Here is a 20,327-nt window from a genome sequence, read left to right on the forward strand (position 1 = left end):
CTAGTTGTGTGCAGTGACCTCAGAATGCTGAGACTCAGTAAGAAGCAGCTGAGGCAGAGTCATGGCACACACTGTAGAGTACACATGTTACCATGAGCAAAGACCTGGGTTCAAGCCCCCAGACCCTCCCAGCAGAAAGGAAGCTTCACAAGTGGTGAAGCAGTGGTACAGATGACTCTTTCTCTCTATCTTTCCTCTCAGTTTCTCAGTGTATCAACCAAAATGAAAAGAAAAAATATATACACTGTCATGAGTGGTGGATTTGTACCAAGACTCAAAGACATCCCTGGTGACAATTAAAATAAATTAAAAATTTTAAAGCAGCATCTGAGGCAAATACTAAATTCTAGAAAAGAGTTTTCGTGTAGTGCAATGAATCTTTTAGGCATTAACATGTAAAACTTTCCACTGGTCAGCCAACTGAGCTCTAAATGCTAAAGAGTTTGCTTGCAGTCTCTGGCTCTTAAACAGGACTTACCCAGGTATATATCATTAGGATCTTTACCCCAAATGACAGGGAGCAAATCATCAGTCAACTTCATGTAAATTTATATGACTTGGGGCCGGGTGGTGGCGCACCTGGTTGAGCGCACATGTTACAATGAGTGAGGACCCGAGCTGGAGCCCTTGGTCCCCACCTGCAGGGGGAAAGCTTCACAAGTTATGAAGCATTGTGCTGGTGTCTCTCTGTCTCTTTCCCACTCTATCACTCCCTTCCCTCTCAATTTCTGGCTGTCTCTATTCAGTAAATAAATAAAGATAACAAAGAAGCTTATATTAAAAATAAGTGTATATGATTCAAGAATTACCCCCACATGGCATGCCCTACTTTGAATCTCAATGGTTTAATTCTACCTTCACATGAGGAAGGTTTCTTCATCTTAAATCTAAAACAGGAAGGAACAGGAAGAGTTCCTGGGCATAGGACTGAAGAGGCTTAGACACAGGAGAATACTGACTACAGGATGAAATTCTGAGTTTAGAAGCTCAAAGAAAATCGAAACTTTCAAGTTTCAAAGTCCTAAATAAATTGCATAGAAAAGAAAGGTACTTTCTTTTTTTTAAATATTTTATTTATTTTCTCTTTTGTTGTCCTTGTTGTTTTTCATTGTTGTTGTAGTTATTATTGTTATTGATGTTGTCATTGTTAGATAGGACAGAGAAAATGGAGAGAGGAGGGGAAGACAGAGAGGGGCAGAGAAAGACAGACACCTGCAGACCTGCTTCACCGCTTGTGAAGCGACTCCCCTGCAGGTGGGGAGCCGGGGGCTCGAACCGGGATCCTTATGCCAACCTTGTGCTTTGCGCCACCTGCACTTAACCCGCTGAGCTATAGCCCGACTCCCAGAAAGGTACTTTCAATTTAAAAATAATGGTAACTGAGCTGCTATTGCAGATTTTGAAGCATTGTAAGAAAATAATGACTCATGCCCTACTTTTGGAAAAAATAAAAGAGACAATGTTCTTAAGTGGAGTTTTAGCCCAAATATAGTAGAAATGCAAAACACCAGTATTACTCTCAATTCTCCCAAATTAAAGTCTATATGCTGTGAATTCTGGCTAACTCACATGGTTATTTATTATTGGATAGAGACAGAAATTGAGGGGGAATAAAAAGGAAGAGAGACAGAAAGACACCTGCAGCTTTGCTTCACCATTGGTGACACTTTCCCCTTGCAGGTGGGGACCAGGGACTTGAACCCGGGTCCTCGCGCACTGTACTGTGTGTGCTTAACCAGCACCACCGCAAAGGATTTCAGTAGGATACAGACAGCAAAAAGGTAACAGTTTTTTTTCACCCAACTCCCACGTTGCAATACAGTACAAGGTACTGATATAGTAAGTCCCTCAAGAGAGAAGGAGGGGGTTAACCTCACAAGTAATACACCTCATGTGTTTCCTTGTGTGGCGTCTTCAAAGACTATTTATTTTACAAGTCTTTGAAAATACATTAAAAGAGCGTCACTCTGCACTTGCAGAAATGGATCAAACATGCAAGGTCATGTGCACACGTCCAGAGCTCTTCCCACAGCTGCCGCCTTCTGTCACGTCGTGCAATTCAGAGAGATGAGCAGACTCATCAAGTACAATCATACAGAATTCTCTGTGGGTGGTGGTGCCTCCTTGCAAGGCAATAACAATGTCCAAGATCATCCTGTTTGGGAGAACAGTGTTTCTCATTTTGTACAGGCTTTGTTGGCTGTCACTGGAGGTTTACTGGATGAAATTAGTAGACTTCTGTGTGTGCTCTAAGGTCCATACAAATGGAAGGACCAAAGATAGAAGCCAAATGATGACACCAGTGGAAAAAAGAAAGAAGGAGAGAAAGAAAAAAAGAAAGAAAGGAAGAAAGAAAGAAAGAGAGAGAAAGAAAGAAAGAAAGAAAGAAAGAAAGAAAGAAAGAAAGAAAGAAAGAGAGAGAGAGAGAAAACAAAAAGCAGAATGCTTCCATCTGGTCTTGATATGAAGATGGCTGGAGAGTTTAGGAACTTGACTTCAATGTGTGTACCGTACATATTCCTGGGGGGGGCGGGGTTGGAGAGCGGGGGGGGGGGCTCTGTCACGTGTGAGGAGAGGCACCAGGGTCAGGAAATGTCAGCTCAAAACCCAGCCTCCTCTCCCTGTTTGCTAATAAGTGCTTTCCATTCCAGGTATCCACATTTCAACAGGTCTGGCCTGAAGCAAGGATCCCACTGGAGACTCAGTGATTGCCTCTCTCCCAGGGGTGAGCAAATGGGACAGCCCACAGCAAATCCCAGGTGACAATGAGATGGAACTAATTTCTACCAACATAACAGGATGGCCCAGAGGGACAGTCTGTCACCAGGCTGTTCACATCTTCACAGTATTGCCTCGCCACAGATTCCCCGTCTGCCATGTTGGATCGCAGGTCCTAATGCTTGGTCACGTAAACATAATCTGGCCCCAAACAGAATTTTACTGTGCCCAGCTAACGTGGGTTTTTCCTCAAGGCTTCATTTTTTTTTTTTTAAATTAGGTATTTACTGAAACAGCATTAGTTTACAAGATTACCTATGCTTTCAAGTATAATTTCACACCTTCAAAATGTTGCCATGAGCCAACAAAATAACACTCCCCTGGCTAAGTGAGCTTCACCCAGGCTTAAGCAACTACTAATTACATTCTCCCTCTCTCGCTCTCTCTCTCTCTCTATCTATCTCTCTCTGAAAAAGTCAGTGATAAAGTTAGAGATGACAAAAAATAAATGTATATCCATAATCCCTCCCTTTCAAAGTTTTACTTTATTACATATGAAGCAGACAGATGAAGAGAGGAGGGTGGAGAGAGAGAGAGAGAAAGGGAGAGAGAGAGACTACCTGCAATACCAAGGACAAAGCAAGGAACCACGAGGTAAATGTCCAGTGCTCTGCCAGTTAAACTATCTCAACAGTCTCTACCAAACTTTATTGGTCCCCTCCTATCAGCCCAAGGTCCATGCCCCTTTTGGTACTCTCAGTTCTGTAGTTCAAGTCTAAGGGGTTTTTGTTTTGTTTTTGTTTTTGTTTTTACTGTTGTTTTTGCAGTACTGGGGAATAAAGTCAGGGCCCCATGCATGCTGAATAACCGGCCCAGGTCCATTTGATTATTTTCATTAGAGACACAGAGAGAGAGGAGATGGCAGAAGAGACAATACAGCACTGTCCACCATCCATGGAACTCCCTCAGTGCCATTAATGGTACCATCGCTTGATGTCTGAGCTCAAACCCAGGAACCAGAGCACATTAAGGTACACACACTACCTAGCAAATTCTTCCATCCCCTAACTGTGTATTGTTATTTAACTTTGTTCCTTTGCTTTGCTTCATTATATTCCACAGATGACTGAGATCATTCAGTATTTTTCTTTATTGAAATTCCTTGATAATGAATTCCTTTAACTGTTGTCTAAAAAGCTCTTTTTTTCTCTCTTTATTTATTTGATAGAGACAGCCATAAATTGAGAGGGAAGGAGGAGAGGGAGAGAGAGAGAGAGACCTGCAACACTGCTTCACCACTTGTGAAGCTCTCCTCCTGCAGGTGGGACCAGGGGCTTGAACATGGGTCCTTGCAAATTGTAACGTGTGCACTCAACCAGGTGTACCACCACCCAGCCCCCTAAAAAGCTCTTTATCTGTCCCTAAAATCTGGGAAATAACCCACATGGATAGAGTATTCTCGGTGACAGACCTTGTTTTTGCTCAACTCTTTGGATTTGTCTTACCATTTCCTTCTGCTAAGATTTTCACTGAGAAATCTGCTGGTATCCAGTTTAAGGCTGGCGGTAACTCTTTGCTTATCTCTTACCGATTTTAGAATTCTCAGTCTTCTTATCCTTCCCATTTTAAATATGATGAGTCTTCATGTGCATCTGTTTGGCTTTGTTTGTTTGGAACTATTTGAGTTTCCTCATCCGAGTGTTTCTTTTTCTTTCATTTGTGAAGATTATTTCAAAAAAGAATTCTGTACCTGGGGCTATGGAGATACTCAGCACTTTACAGCAGACATTCATGCCTGAGGCAGCACAAGTCCCACCATAAACCAGAGTTTAGCAGTGAATGTTTTAAAAATGGAAATATATATGTCTTTCTTCTCTTTCTGACAGCCATATGATGTGAATATTATTCCTCTTACTCTTGTTTTATCTATTATGATATCTTTATTTTTTAATTGTATTTATTTTGATAGGGCAGAGAGAAATGAAGAGGGAAGCGAGAGAGAGAGAGAGAGAGAGAGAGAGAGAGAGAGAGACCTGCAGACCTGCTTCACTGCTTATTGACTTTTCCACTTGCAGGTGGGGACTGGGGACTTGAACCCAGGTTCTTATGCTTGGTAACATATGCACCTAACCATATGTACCACCTCCCAGCTCTTTTTCTTTAATTTTTTTCCTTCTCTTTATTTCTATTTTTGTTCTTTTTGCTGATTTCCTCTATCCTATCCTCCAGTTCACTTATTTGACCTTTGCTTTTTGTATATATACCATTAAGCTGTATTTTTTAAAAATTCTGCTACTGTATTCTTTAGTTCTATTATATCTGTCAGAAGTTTTATTATATTTTCCCTCTGACTTTGTTGAAATTTTCCTCCATCATTTATCTTATTTTCATGAATATCCTTAGGATCACTACTTTGAAATCTTTAGAAAGTTTACAATAGAGTGGTCCAGAAGGTGGCACAGTGGATAAAGTGTTGGACTTTCAAGCATGAGGTCTTCAGTTCAGTTCCCAGCAGTACATGTACCAGAGTGATGTCAGGTTCTCTCTCTCTCTCTCTCTCTCTCTTTCTTCCTACCCCTCTCATTAATAATAAAAACATTTTAAAAAGAAAAATAAGGCGGTACAATTTGTCATAGCCAAAACCTGGAAGCAACCCAGGTGTCCAACAACAGATGAGTGGCTGAGCAAGTGTGGTCTATATACACAATGGAATACTACTCAGCTATAAAAAGTGGTGATTTCACCTTTTTCACCCCATCTTGGATAGAGCTTGAAGAAATCATGGTAAGTGAAATAAGCCAGGAAGAAAAGGATGCATATGGGATGATCTCACTCATAGACAGACATTGAAAAACAAGATCAGAAGGGAAAACACTAAGCAGAACTTGGAGTTGGTGTACTGCACCAAAGTAATTTAGTTTTAGAAGTATGTTTTTCAGGGAGCAAAAGTACATGCTTTCCGTTTAATTTCATATTAATTGCTTAAGAGCAAAACTAAAATTTTAATACAGTCCAACTTAAGGAACATTCTACAAAACAGGCTTCTTGACCCATAAATAGTATCAAGAGTTATGAAGCGTGGTCCAGGAGGTAGCGCAGTGGATAAAGCACTGAACTCTCAAGCATGAGGTCCTGAGTTTAATTCCCGGCAGCACATGTACCAGAGTGAAGTCTGGTTCTCTCTCTCTCTCTCTCGCCCCCCCTCCTATTTTCTCACTAATAAATAAATAAAGTTATGAAGCTTAAAAAATTATTATTTCAGATTAATGCTAAATAGGAAGCCATGACAAAGTCAGCATGAGTGTAGATTTTTTTTAAATCATAGTTGGGTTATTTATTATATATCTTGGATAGAGACAGGAAAAATTAGAAAAAAGGAAGAGATAGAGAGAGAGACATCTGCAGCCCTGCTTCACTGTTCATGAACCTTCTACTCCATAGGTGGGGACTAACGGCTTGAACCGTGGCCCTGCACATGGTAACATGCATGCACTACCAGGTGCACCACCACCTGCCCCTGTGAGTGTAGGTTAAATTTACTCTCAACTAAGAAAAAAAGAGAGCTACACTAGAAATAAAGAGTAGATGACGTATTGCACCAAAGTGAAAGACTCTGGGGTGGGTGGCTGGGGAGAATACAGGTCCAAGAAGGATGCCAGAGGACCTAGTGGGGGTTGTATTGTTCTATGGGAAACTGAGAAATGTTATGCATGTACAAACTATTGTATTTACTGTTGAATGTAAAACATTAATTCCCCAATAAAGAAATTTTAAAAAAGAATAAAATATTTCTGTAGGCACCTATCATGGGAAGAAGGGCAAACGCTAGAAGAAGAAGAATAGGGAGAAAAAAAAAAGAGTATAAACATGAAAGTGGTGACAAAGAGAGGAATCTATTAGAGGACTGTATTATCTATGTGGGAATTCAAGGATTCCTTGACTATGGTCCCAGATAATGGAGTGGTCTGGTATTTACCATAAAAGCCATCACGGGGCCGGGCGGTGGCGCACCTGGTTAAGCACACACATTACAGTGTGCACGGACCTGCGTTCAAGCCCCTGGTCTCCACGTGCAGGGGGAAAGCTTCACAAGTAGTGAAACAGGGCTGCAGGTGTCTCTCTGTCTGTCTGTCTCTCTCTCTCCCTTCCTCTCAATCTGTCCTCCTTCCTCTCAATTTCTGGCTGTCTCTATCTAATAAATAAAAATAATAAAAACTAAAAGAGAGTGGGGGCCAGGAGGTGGTGCTCCTGGTTAAGTGTACTCACTTCAGTGCACAAGGACCCAGGTTCAAGCTCCTAGTCCTCACCTGCAGGGGGAAAGGGGTGAAGCAGGGCTACAGGTTTCTCTCCCTCTCTCTCTCTCTTTCTCTCTCTCTCTCTCTCTCTCTCTCTTTCCAAAAAAGCCATTATTAAATGGGCCAGTCTCTTGCCCTTCTCCAGCTTTTGTAATCTATTCTTTATCTGACCAGCTTAGACTTTCTCCCAGTTTTTAAAGTGTTGAATGTCATTTATTGTATCCAAACCAGTATTAGGTTCATTGGCTCTGATCTCAAGATAGGGAGGAAATACACCAAGGATTTTAGTGAGGTCTAAATTAACTTTAAGTATTACTGCAATCACTTGTTTGATGATTGTAATAAAGGTTGTCAGAGGCATAGTGATTGTCATTTACTTGATATAGAAAAAAGGTGTTTCTTCTAAAGATTATCAAGGGGGAACAATAATGCTGATGCTGTCAGAAGAGATTAGGAGATATCTCTCGTTTTCTTTTGGTTGGTTGAGTAGCTAGAGTGATTGATGAAAGTTAAATATGGGGTATGAGAGGAGGGTGTCTAGGCCTTAGTAGCAAATATTGGATTAGACAATCTGTGGTGCCTTCTTTAGGCCTTTCTACTTGTTTGTCAAGCTTTTTAGGTCTAGGTCTAATCACAGCAGACTATTCAACACTTTTACTTTGAGCTATGTGACTGCTATATATGGATGCGGGTACCCAGTCCCCACTATAAAGTAGCAATGGTGGGGACTCCCCGCTCTCTGAAGGGAGGCTGGTCAGCCTGCTCTGGCCCTCGAGGAAGCCGGGTCCTGACATGAGAGCAGCCTAGAAGGTTCCAGCTGTGACCATGGACTGTGAGCTCAGACTGACAGGGACTCAGAGGCCACACAGGCTGAATGTAAATGTATATGGGCCCTGTTTCAGATTGATGGGGTAGTTATATATATTGAGTTTGATAGCTACTCTCTGCTCTGATCCAGCTTTCTAGCCCTGTTCTCAACTCTGACACCATCTTCCCAGATAATATTTTTTAAGTCACCTGCATGCTAGCTATCAAGCTCCAGCAAAGTCATCAGCCCCCTAGGAACATACCTAAAATAGATTTCCTAGCTTTTAACCACCCTAAGATCCCTATTCTCATCTGCTCTGTTCCTATTTTCTGGTTCCTGGTTATTAATCATTTTGTCCTGATTTGTATCTTACCACCTTTCAGCCACCAGTTTGTAGATACTACTATGATTCCATTCAGACCTCCCTGAGCAGATGACCTCACCAATGCGCCCAGAGCCCCACTCCACTAGGGAAAGACGGAAACAGGCTGGGGATATGGATCAACCTTTGGTGCCTCAAGCATGAAATTTTTTTTTTTTGATAACCATTATGCTATCTGTCTCTTCAGGCCTGAATGATGTTTGGAAAAAAAAAAATTAAAAGGGAGTCAGGTTGATATGGATCAACCTGCCAATGTCATGTCCAGCAGAGAAGCAGGTACAGAAGCCAGAACTCCCACCTTCTGCTCCCCATAAAGATCTTTGGTCCAGACTCCCAATGGAGGAGAACTGTTAGGGGAAGATGGCCAGAGGGCTCTGAACTCCAATTCTACTAGGACCCAGTGAGAGAAGAGGAAAAAAAGGAAGGATATATAGTAACAGGTGGAGGCGTGACTTTGAAAGGAAGAGAAAAAAGGGGACAAGCATATATAAAAACAAATAGAGAGAGCTAGACAACTGCAGCTTTGCTTTACTGCTTGTGAAGTGTCCCCCTCTGCAGGTGGGGGGCCAGGGCCTCGAACCCAGGTTCTTGAGCATGGTAAAGAAACTACATTTGTTTAATCCAGATTTAAGAGATGAGTCCTGGTGGTGTGCACATTCCTGGCATACTTAGGGCCCAAAAGTCCCAGGTTCATTCCCCACCATCATCCCATGTCAAAACTAGCGTGCTCTGGTCTCTCTCTTTCACTCAATATTCCTCTCTCTAATATATAAAACTTTTAATTTATTTTTTTACGTTTTTTTATATTTATTTTCCCTTTTGTTGCCCTTGTTTTTCATTGTTGTTGTTGTTGATGCCGTTGTTGTTAGGACAGAGAGAAATGGAGAGATGAGGGGAAGACAGAGAGGGGGAAAGAAAGACAGACACCTGCAGACCTGCCTCACCACCTGTGAAGCGACTCCCCTGCAGGTGGGGAGCCGGGGGCTCGAACCAGGATCCTCACGCCGGTCCTTGAGCTTTGAGCCATGTGCACTTAAACCACTGCGCTACCGCCCTACTCCCTTTTAATTTTTTTTTTATTCCAAACCTCATTCAGGCCTGAAGAGACAGATAGCATAATGGTTATCCAAAAAGACTTTCATGCTTGAAGCACCAAAGGTCCCAGGTTCAATCCCCAGCACCACCACCAACCAGAACCAAGCAGAGCCTTGGGAGTTGGGGGGGGGGGTGTTGGAGGAAACCACCTAATTCATGAGTCCCCTCGCTGACTACTAAATTATTAGCGGTAGCTATAACCAGAAGAGACTGGACACAGTAAGCAATGTATTTGTTTGAATGAATGAACACCAACGACTGTCACGCGGTCGTTTCACGCTTGATTCGGTCCGCATGGCTCAGCTCATCCAGAACATCTCTGATATTCTCAACACAGACTTCTCCTCGGCGGTGTCTTTTTGATGCGAGATCCCATACCGTTTCAAACTCTTCCTCAGAGAGTTTGACACCAATATTACATAATATCTCTGCTATCTAGAAAAGAAAATCATAGAACAATTTTACACCTCTTACAACATCTGAGACTATGAATATCCACCCAAAGAAAATTAGTGTGTGTGGCAGGGGTATAATAACATAATGGTTATGCAAACAGATTCCCATGCCTGAGGGCTCTGTCAGGTCCCAGGTTCAGTCCCCCATACCACCATAAGCCAGAGCTGAGCAATGCTCTGGTAAAAAAAAATAGAACAAAATAAAAAGAAAATGAGTGTGTGCATGTGCTTATTTTATATGATGAAAAACTTATCAAACTTATAATGTATTCAATTCAGCAATAATTTTATTAAATATGAAGATCAGGGTGTTCAACTGTACGAGCCAATATATAAAACTGCTTTTAACCCTAAGGATTTCTAGCTATTTTAAGAAAAGGCAACAAGATTCACTGAAAAAGTAAATTAAATATGGAAGACTAGGGCTTGGGAGATAACAATGGTATTACAAAAAGACTCTGATGCTTGAGAGTCTGAGTACCCAGGCACAATCACCAGCACCACCATAAAGTCAGAACTGAGCTGTGCTCTAGCATGCCTCTCCCCCTCCCCCCTTTCTCCCTCTCCCTCTCCCTCTCCCTCTCCCCCTCCCCCCTTTCTCCCTCTACCTCTCCCTCTCCCTCTCTCTCATAAAATAAAATATAAAGAGAAGGGGGTCCGGCAGTAGTGCAGCAGGTTAGGTGCACATGGCCTGAAGCACAAAGACCCGAGTAAGGATCCTGGTTCAACCCCTGGGCCCCCACCTGCAGGGGGGTCGCCTCACAGGCGGTGAAACAGGTCTGTAGGTGTCTGTCTTTCCTTCCCTATATGGAGAGAGAGAAATAAATAAAAATAAAACAAATGTGGAAGACTGGCTGAGCAGAACTCCGTCTCAGTCACTGCATCACAGTGACCTGGTGCGTGCACATAAACCCCTTGTCCCTTAGTCCCTCGCCTTTAATACAGGGACATTATGGCCTGAAAACAATTCAGCTGGGTAAGCATGAGACTGGCGGCTGTGACTGCCCCAGAACAGTACTGACTTGTTCGCATTTCCCTTCTCTTTCTCATGTAACACTCTGTCTCCCATATGTAACACACCTTTAAAAGATAATAATATAGGGACATTTATAAAGTGCCCGTAAGCTGACCTGTCGTGAATATTAGGTAGTTTAAGTATATAAATGCCAGAGAAATGGGCCATGAATGAGCAACTGAGCAAACTAAAAGCTAAACATGTTGAAATACAGTGGATTTGTTTGTTTTGTTTTGTTTTTGTTTTTTTACCAGAGTAGTGCTCAGCTCTGGCTTATGGTGGTGCAAAGGAGCCTGTCACTTCAAAGCCTCATCAGGCATGAGAGTCTGTTTGCAAAACCACTATGCTATCTACAGGCCCTCCCCCCACGTTGGTGAATTTGGTTATTAACAAACAGCAATAATTATGAAAAGAGATGACTGGGGAGGGAAAAAACATGTGTAAGTCCCAAAGAAAATGCAAGAATTGAAAAAGTGAGAACTAATAGTGGGAAGAAATACTAGATGGGTAGATGGGATAAAATATTTAAGGGAAGAAAATGAAGCAATTGAGAAGAGGGAAAAATATTTGCTATGAAACATAAAAAACAAAAAGGCAACGAAGGATATGGGAACGTGGAAAGATTTGACAGCTAAAACTGCAGAATACATCTATTACATAGAATCTTAACAATTAAAAAGATTGCCTAGGAATGATATCACCTTGTGGGCAATTAAGAGCATAAACAAATCCGCTTGAATTTCAGAGGCTCCTCAGCACTTACCCGCAGCTGCAGCCACAGAACAAAACACCTGGGTGCCCTGAGGTATAGCTGCTCTACCCCTCCCCCCAGCACCAGTGGCAAGTAAAGGATGTCCCTGAAAATCTTTGGCGATGGTCTTTTTGGTGAAGAACAGTCTTGTCCTCAACTAGGTTTTTAATAAGACTGTTTTCTTGTTGTGCGTTTTGTTGAGTTATTTATATATCTCGCTTGTTAGCCCTCTGTCTGATGTATGATACTGTAAAACTCTCCCATTGAAGAGGGAGTCTTTGTGACTTGGTGGTCTGGTCATTCCTTGTGTGGTGCAGAAACTTTATTTTTTAGTCCCATTGGTTTACTTTTGGTTTTGTTTTCCTTGCTGTTGGACTTGAGTCTTCAAAAATGTTTCTGAAACAAACATTAAGGAACACTCCACTGTCTGTATTTTCTTCTATGTATGTGACGGTTTCTGGTTTAGTGTCTAAGTCTTTGACTCACTTGGAGTTGACTTTTATGCACACATGGTGATGTGTGGTGACTCTGTTTCATTCTTCTGCACATTACAACCCAATTTTCTTAGCACTACTTATTGAAAAGACCTTCCTTTCTCCATCTGATGTTTTGTGGTCCATTGTCCTAAACCAGTTGACCATAGATATAAGGGTTTACTGGGGGCTCTCAATTCTGTTTGATCCACGGCTCTATTTCGTTCCAGTACCAGGCAGTTTTCACCTTACCAGCCTTGTGGTAGAATCTAAGGTCAGAAAGCATGATGTCTCCATTTTTGTTCACTTTTCCTCAGAATTGTTTTGGTAATTTGGGGTATTTCTGGTTCCAGATAAACTTTTTCATCTTTTGTTCTGTTCCCTTAAAGAAACGTGGCAGGGCGGTCCAGGAGGTGGTCCTGGACTGTCAAGCATGAGGTGCTGAGTTCCATCCTCAGGAGCAAATGTAACACCAGAGTGAGGTCTGGTTCTTTCTAACTCTCTCGCCACCTATCTTTCGATAATTTGCTACTAAAAAAGTAAGTCTGAAACCAACTATCATGATTAAGAGATACAGATTAGAATAGGACACGTGTTATCTCAGTGTTTCACATGCCCTACCCCCAATCAGGTGCTTTTCAGGAAAAAGAATTCCTGCTGTGCTACCCCCGCCCCCCTTCTCTCAGCCAGTTAGGACCAGACTGTGAGTCTGTGTATCAGATCTGTGGAGAACAGGGCAGTTTCAGACTTAGGTGGGGGGATAAGTACTTGACTGTGGTCTCTGGCTTGCACAAGCCAACATAGTGGACACAGGTAGGGCCAGCACCCAGTTCTGCATGAGCCAATAAACTGTCTCACTCCCTGCCTTTCTCAAGACTCTCAAGTCTATTCTTGGGGTGAACAGGTAAAATTATTGCAAACACTTAATATTCATTGATCCTCAGAAGCCCAGCTTGCTGATTGCTCCTTTTTTTTTAAGTTGGTTTAAGTACTTTTTTAAACTTTATTTATCTATTGGATAAAGACAGAGAAAAATCAAGAAGGATGAGGAATGAGAGAGAGAGAGAGAGAGACCTGTAACACTGCTTCACCACTCATGAAGCTTTCCCCCTGCAAGTGAAGACCAAGAGCTTAAACCCAGACCCTTGTGCGCTGTAAAGTGTGCTTTCTACCAGGTGCACACTGCCAGGCTCCTAGCTGGTTGTTGCTATTTTGTTACCTACCTAGGTTGAACATCACCTAAGCACTGGGAGGGGGATGGGGCACAGCTGAGGAGGTGATTCAGCAGTCAGAAAATAGGCCTTGCTGTGGTCCCGGAGGTGTCACGTGGATAAAGAGACTCTCAAGCATGAGCTCAATCCCTGGCAGCACATGTACCAGAGTGATAGTTCTTTCTCTCTTTCCTCCTATCTCTCTCATTAATAAATAATAATCTTAAAAAGAAGGGAGGGAGGGAGGGGGAAAGGAAGAAAGAGAAATGACTTGCACATATGAAACCACCTAGTTCTATCCCTGGGCAGCATATATGTCAAAAAGTATTGTTCTCATTCTCTCTCTCTCTCTCTCTCTCTCTCTCTCCCTCCCTCCTTTCATAAAATAAAAATCTTAAAGAAAGTTAAGTCCGTGGGCTGACATATGATGTGCTGGTAGGGAAGAATACTTCCATTTGTTGTTGATAATCGAGACTCACGAGAGCTCTACAAAGGACAGGTGGCAAAGAGGTCCTCGTCCTGATTGCTTTTTGTTTCTAGAACCCAAGACCTTAAGGATACCTACACAAGGAAGAGACAGAGCTTTTCCTTTTTCTCAACTACAAATAGTGTTGAAGTCTTAGAAAAGCAACTTTCTTTTTATATGTGGGTCAAGTAGATGTAATGTTTCCTATTATGGATAAATTCTATTTCAAGAATTAGACAGTGGTCCAGGAGATGGCACAATGGCAGACCTCTGAACTTATAAGTCTGAGGTTCTGAGTTCAGTCCCAATACCACATATGCCAGGGTGCTGCTCTGATTCCCTCTCTCTCTCTCTCTCTCTCTCTCTCTCTCTCTGCCTACCTAAAACTTGTGAGATTAAAATAAATATTTGGAAAAATAGAATTCGACACCCATAGAATGCATACTTTACTGTACACAAGGACACAATGTGGATCCCTGGAACCACATTGGAGCACCATGACGGCACCAGGAGAAGCTTCATGAGTCATGAATGGTGGCATAGTGTCATACTGGGTCTCCTTTCTCTCTCTCTCTCTCTCTCTCTCTCACACACACACACACACACACACACACTCCACCCCACCTTAAATTAAAAAAAAAAAGAAGAAGAAATCTGTGAGCAGGAAGGGATCAATGTAGCCACAAAGATCTAGCACCAAAAACAAAAAAGAATTATACCTAAATGTCACAACCAAGTTGAGCACAATTCTCAAGAATTCTATGCTTGAGGATTGTTATAGATTCTTTAATTGAAAAAAAAAAAAGCTGGAATTTGAGGGCAAAGGAATAGCTCACCAGATAGGGGGCTTGCCATATGCAAGGTACAGGTACAAGTCCCCAAACCACTAGGGAGCCAGCAGCGGCTCTGGTGTTGCAGCGTCTCTGGTGTTGCAGCGTCTCTGTCTCTCTGTATCTGAACGAAGAAGCAGCCCAGGAGTGATGGTATCATGCATGTGTAAGAAGGCCCTGGCTGGTCAGAAAAAAAAGAAATTCTTGTGGTCCGGGAGGTGGTGCAGTGGATAAAGTGTTAGACTCTCAAGCATGAGGTCCGGAGTTCAATCCCTGGCAGCACATGTACCAGAGTGACATCTGTTTCTTTCTCTATCATTCTTCATGAATAAATAAATAAATAATTTTTTAAAAATTCTTAGGTTTTAAAACATCTAAAGTTGTAGCTGCTGATAAACATTTCCACCCCGTGTGTTCATAGGAAGCTGAAATTTCTCTCTCCCTTTCTTTGTTTCTTTTTTTCTCTCTCTTTTTTACCAGAGTACTGCTCAACTCTGGATTCTGGGGCTGGGAGGGTGGAGGAAGGATTGATCCTGGGACTTTGAAGCCTCAGGCATGAGCGTCTTTTTGCATAACCCCCCACCCCTGAAATTTCATTCAGGCCTCCTAAAATATGTCGCACCTCTTTTTTGGACCTTGTCTTGAAGAAGTCTGTCTCAGACACTCCTTTCTGGCTGAAGATGGTAGGATGTAGTAACGAATAGGCATTGCCGTCTTCACCATAATTAGTCCTGTCACTGATACGGCGAATCCGAGGGGCAGGAATATCAGAGCGAATGGTTGGCACACCGCAGACGGGCTCACCTAGCAAACAGGTGACAGAGGGCAAATATTCTGAAACTGATTGTGCCATATAGCAGCCTCCAGCCAGAAGCAGTTAGTGAGCATATGAGATGTGACTGCTTAGAAGCAGTCATTCATGGGGTGCGGGGGGCAGGTAGTAGCGCAGCAGGTTAAGCGCATGTGGAGCAAAGCACAAGGACCAGCTTAAGGATTCCGGTTCGAGCCCCGGGCTCCCCACCTGTAGGGGGGTTGCTTCACAGGTGGTGAAGCAGGTCTGCAGGTGTCTATCTTTCTCTCCCCCTCTCTGTCTTCCCCTCCTCTCTCCATTTCTCTCTGTCCTATCCAACAACAACAATAATAACAACAGCAATGATAAACAACAAAGGCAACAAAGGGGACAAACTAGCCTCCAGGAGCAGTGAATTTGTAGTGCAGGCTCTGAGCCCCAGTGATAAACCTGGAGACAAAAAGAAGAAGAAGAAGGAGAAAGAGGAGGAGGAGGAGGGGGGGGGAGGAGGAGGAGAAGAAAAAGAAGAAGAAGAAGAAGAAGAAGAAGAAGAAGAAGAAGAAGAAGAAGAAGAAGAAGGAGAAGGAGAAGGAGAAGGAGAAGGAGAAGGAGAAGGAGAAGGAGAAGGAGAAGAAGAAGAAGTAGTAGTAGTGATAATTCACAATTCATAATAGCTAAAATCTGGAAGCAACCCAGGTGCCCAACAACAGATGAGTGGCTGAGAAAGCTGTGGTATATTTACACAAAGGAATACTATGCAGCTATTAAGAACAATGAACCCACCTTCTCTGACCCATCTTGGATGGAGCTAGAAGGAATTATGTTAAATGAAATAAGTCAGAAAGACAAAGACGAGTATGGGATGATCCCACTCATCAACAGAAGTTGAGAAAGAAGAACAGAAAGAGAAACTCAAAGCAGAATCTACCTGAGTTTGGAGTAGGGCACCAAAGTAAAAATCTCTGGGTGGAGGGTGAGGGTAGAGGTTCAGCTTCACTTGGGGGGAGGGGCACAGACCTCTGGTGGTGGGGATAGTGTTAATATACACTTCTATTAACTTATGGTCTCAAAAGATATTTTTTAAAAAAGAAGGGAGACATGCTACAACTGTGATATACAATGAATTTCCAAAAGCTTTGTACCCCCATAAGAATGCTAAATATTTAACCATATTTATATTCATTACAAACTGAAATAACATTTTGAGAATGTACAATATATATATACAATATGTACATATAATCTGCTATTAAATTGAGACTGATGCACTACCTACTGTGCTAACAAGGCACCTTATTAAATTAATTTCACCTGATTATTGTTGTTAATGTGGCTACTAAAACCTCTTGACCCATATGACTCCAGTTAAATTTCTACTAGATAAATTCATTCTAAGGGGCGTAGAGCAAGATCTCATCACACACAGCAATGCAAGTCTATAAAATCCCAGTTCAAGAAGAACAGTACATATTCCTTGATCATGTCACTTGTTCAGAGTAATTTTGACCAACACAAAGGAGCCTGAATGACGAATAGTCATCACGCTTGATGTTGAGAGATGAGGTGTCAGGGGTTGAGGCCTGCCCTCCCTACACTCATAAGCAGAAGTCCTCACCTCTCCTACTTCCGGATGTGAGCCTGTTGGGAAATGAGGTCCCTGGAGATGTAACTGGTTATGTTTAGGTGAGGTCGTACTGGAGTAGGGTGAGCCCCTAATGAGATATGACCGGAGGACAGACAGATAGAGACTGACAGAGGACAACACTATGTGAAGAAAAGCAACAGTCCAGGTGCCGCAGTAGACACTAAGGAGCCCCAAAGATCGCCAGCGAACTGAGAGAAGCTAAAAGGGGGGTTGCAGCTAGTGCTTTCTCAGGCCCTCCGAAGGAAACAAACCCACCAACACCTTCACCTCAGGCTTTTTGCCTCCAGAATTGTGAGACGGCAAATTGTTATTGTCTAAACCATGCAGTGTAGAGTACTTGCTATGGCAGCCCTGGCAAATGGATGGGGAATACTGACTCGCAGAGCAGTTCTGTAAGGTCTTCACATATTTGAAAGCAGACATGTGCAGTGCAAAGAATCACTTGGTCTGCAAGTCTCCTGAAACTTGTTACAGTCTAAGTTACTACAATGTGTCACTCCAGGATTCCGATCTGTCATGTTCCAATCTTATTCATACAGGGAGGGAGACGCACTTTACTGGCACGTCATCATTGATACTGAATTCAGCTGCATTTACTGAGAGACTCTTCCTCCACCATCCTGGGGACTTAGAATGCAGAACTGAATGAAAAGCTCTAGCTTTGGTAGAGTCCCAACCTGATGGATATAAAGGCTGGGGGCGACGCAAAGGTAAACAAAAGACACTTTGCTTTCATGCTTGCTGAGCCTTTAAAACACATAATGTGGCATCCTGGTAACATCTGCAACTTGGTGGCTGAAAAAGCGTGAAGTTCTAAAGCAGAACCAATTTTTAATAATCAGGAACCTAAAGGTAAGAGTATAGCAGGTGAGACTCAGGGTCTCCATTTTGGAAAAGGGTAGTAGATCTATTTTAGGTATAGTTAGGTCTATTTTAGGAATATTCCAAGGGGCCCACAACTTTACTAATTTTTGCCCAGGTCTGACACCTTCTGCACCCCGATAATGATCCTGGGCCCATGCTGCTCCCAGAACAATAAAGAACAAGAAAGCTTCCAATGAAGGGGGTGGATTAAAGAACTCTGGTGGTGGCAACTGTGTAGAACTGTAACCCTGTTATCCTACAGTCTCGTCAATCATTGTTAAATCAATTTTTAAAAAGTTGTTGGACTGGAAAAATAAAATAAAAACAAACAACTAATGTGAACACGCTCACAAACAGAAGGAGCAGCGGCGCCAATCTCAGAAGAAGTGGTCTTGTAGCCATGAGAGACTCTATCGCTCGGCCTCTGAAGCGTCCGGAGAGTCTCTTCTGAACGTCCTGGTTCTTTTAAGACAATATCTTCAGGCTTTATCAGCAGGGTTGGCTCTGATCCTTCCACATTAGCCTCAGTTAGGTTCGCACAATGTGATTTTCTACCTTTAAACAAAGAGGGAAAAGGGGGGGGGGGGAGTGTAGAGAAAAGTTCATTGATGGTTGAATCTCTTAAAAAAAAAAAAAAAATCTCTTTTTTGCTAGTGGAAATTTGGCCTGGACGGGTATAAACTCTCCTCCATGGGTAGCAGGCACTGTGAAATGCCAAGTAATATCATAAACCAGGAAATTTAAATGTGACCGAACGTTTCTTTTCTCTATTACACTTACCTTATTCTAAGATCAACTTTTACGTCTGAAAGACCCAGGGCTTGGGACAGAGTGAGTTATGTCTGTCAAACTTGTATGTCTGAGGCCCCAGAAATCCTAGCTTTGATCCCCAGCACCACCATATGCCAGCTAACTGAGCTGAGCCATGCTCTGGTGTCTCTTTCTTACTCTCTCCTAAAAATAAATAAAATATTAAAGATAAATAGAGACTAATAATTAAAGACTATGTGAAAATTTAGTAGTTTTCTTTCTTCCTACTCTTTTATAAATAGAGGACTGTCTTTGGGAAGAGTGAGGGGAGGCTTATTTGGAATTGTACATTCCCTGCAAACTTGGTCATAGAGAAAACTAATTATTTTTGCAACATTTGAAAAGGCAATTAGAACTCACTATGCTTACTGGGACCAACCATATAAAAATAACTCCCTCCACAAATCTGGTGGGACTGGAAGGGATGTGCTCAGCGAGGTGAGTAAAGAGATGAAAGATCTTTCAACAACTGAACAGTTGGACGGCTTCACTCCAGCTCGGAATCTAGAGAACTGATACATATGGACTTGCAAAGCAAGTAAACTGTAGATGGGGAGACAGCATAGTGGTTATGCAAACAGACTCATGCCTGAGGCTCCAAAATCCCAGGTTCAACCCCCCACACCACTGCAGTGCACTGGTGTGTTTCTGTGTTTCTCTCTCTCTCTCTCTCTCTCTCTCTCTCTCTCTCTCTCTGTCTTTCTCTCTGCAGCTCTCTCAAAAAATAAAATAAATAAAAAAATTTAAAAAGTAAACTGTTTCTAAGACTTTGTGAGAACTGTGGTGGTTATCTTTGGGAGGTCAGAAGGTGAGGGCACAGAACTTTGGTGATGGGTATAGTATGGAATGTTACTGAATCCTTTTTACTCCCCTTATTTTTGGCCTCCAGGGTTATTGCTGGGCTTGGTGCCTGCACTGCAAATCCACTGCTCCTGGAGGCCATTTGTTCCCTTTTGTTACCCTTGTTGTTTATCACTGTTATTGGATAGGATAGAGAGAAATGGAGCGAGGAGGGCAAGACAGAGAGGGGGAGAGACAGACAGACACCTGCAGACCTGCTTCACGCTCGTGAAGCGACTCCCCTGCAGGTGGGGAACCAGGAGATGGAACCGGGATCCTTACACCGGTCCTTGTGCTTTGCACCATGTGCGCTTAACCTGCTACGCTACTGCCTGGCCCCCTATACTGTAATCTTAACAATCTTGTAACCCACTATTAATTGTGAATACAAATAAGAAAAAAATAACTCCCTTCAAGCAGGTATTTAAAAAAAAAAAAAACCCTATCGCAGAACTGAAATTGGAAGACTATCATCTTCTACAGGTTTGCTCTGCAGAGCCAATTCTGAACTAAGAGAAAATTCCTGGCATCTTTTTCACAGAGTCAGTGGCTTCACAGACAGCACTAGAGGGCGCTGTGATCTTTCAATTTCGAAGAAGACTCAGGGTTCTGGGGACACCAAGCAGGGATTGCCAAGTGTGCCCCCATATGAGAGAGGTGGAAACTGAGGCAAATCAGAACACATGAAACCCTCTAAACTCTACACCCTGCCGTGCGCCCTGCCGCCTCTTAGCCGCAGCCAGTCGGTACTATAAAAGCACTCAGGCTCCGTGTTCCAGATCCAGAGGTTTGGACAAAGTGTTAAAGTTCCTCAGAAAACTATTCAAAGGCCACTGTTTTAGAGTATTTACCCCCTTTTCCTCAGTGTCAACACTAAAA

General features: G+C 42.6%; 1 protein-coding gene across 1 annotated transcript in view; it reads right to left on the minus strand.

The window, feature by feature from the left end:
* Positions 1 to 9,506: 9,506 nt before the first annotated feature.
* The window catches only part of EFHB (EF-hand domain family member B), a 52,075-nt gene continuing 41,254 nt past the window's right edge, over positions 9,507 to 20,327 (minus strand). The window contains exons 11-13 of the mRNA XM_007530028.3: positions 18,150 to 18,353; positions 15,122 to 15,303; positions 9,507 to 9,733 (exon numbers count right to left, since the gene is read on the minus strand). Coding sequence (XP_007530090.2) covers positions 9,560 to 9,733; positions 15,122 to 15,303; positions 18,150 to 18,353 — 560 coding nt within the window. The 3' untranslated portion in view covers positions 9,507 to 9,559. The remainder of the gene's footprint in view (positions 9,734 to 15,121; positions 15,304 to 18,149; positions 18,354 to 20,327) is intronic.

This window comes from Erinaceus europaeus, chromosome 21 (genome assembly GCF_950295315.1).
Source record: "Erinaceus europaeus chromosome 21, mEriEur2.1, whole genome shotgun sequence".
Taxonomy (NCBI): domain Eukaryota; kingdom Metazoa; phylum Chordata; class Mammalia; order Eulipotyphla; family Erinaceidae; genus Erinaceus; species Erinaceus europaeus.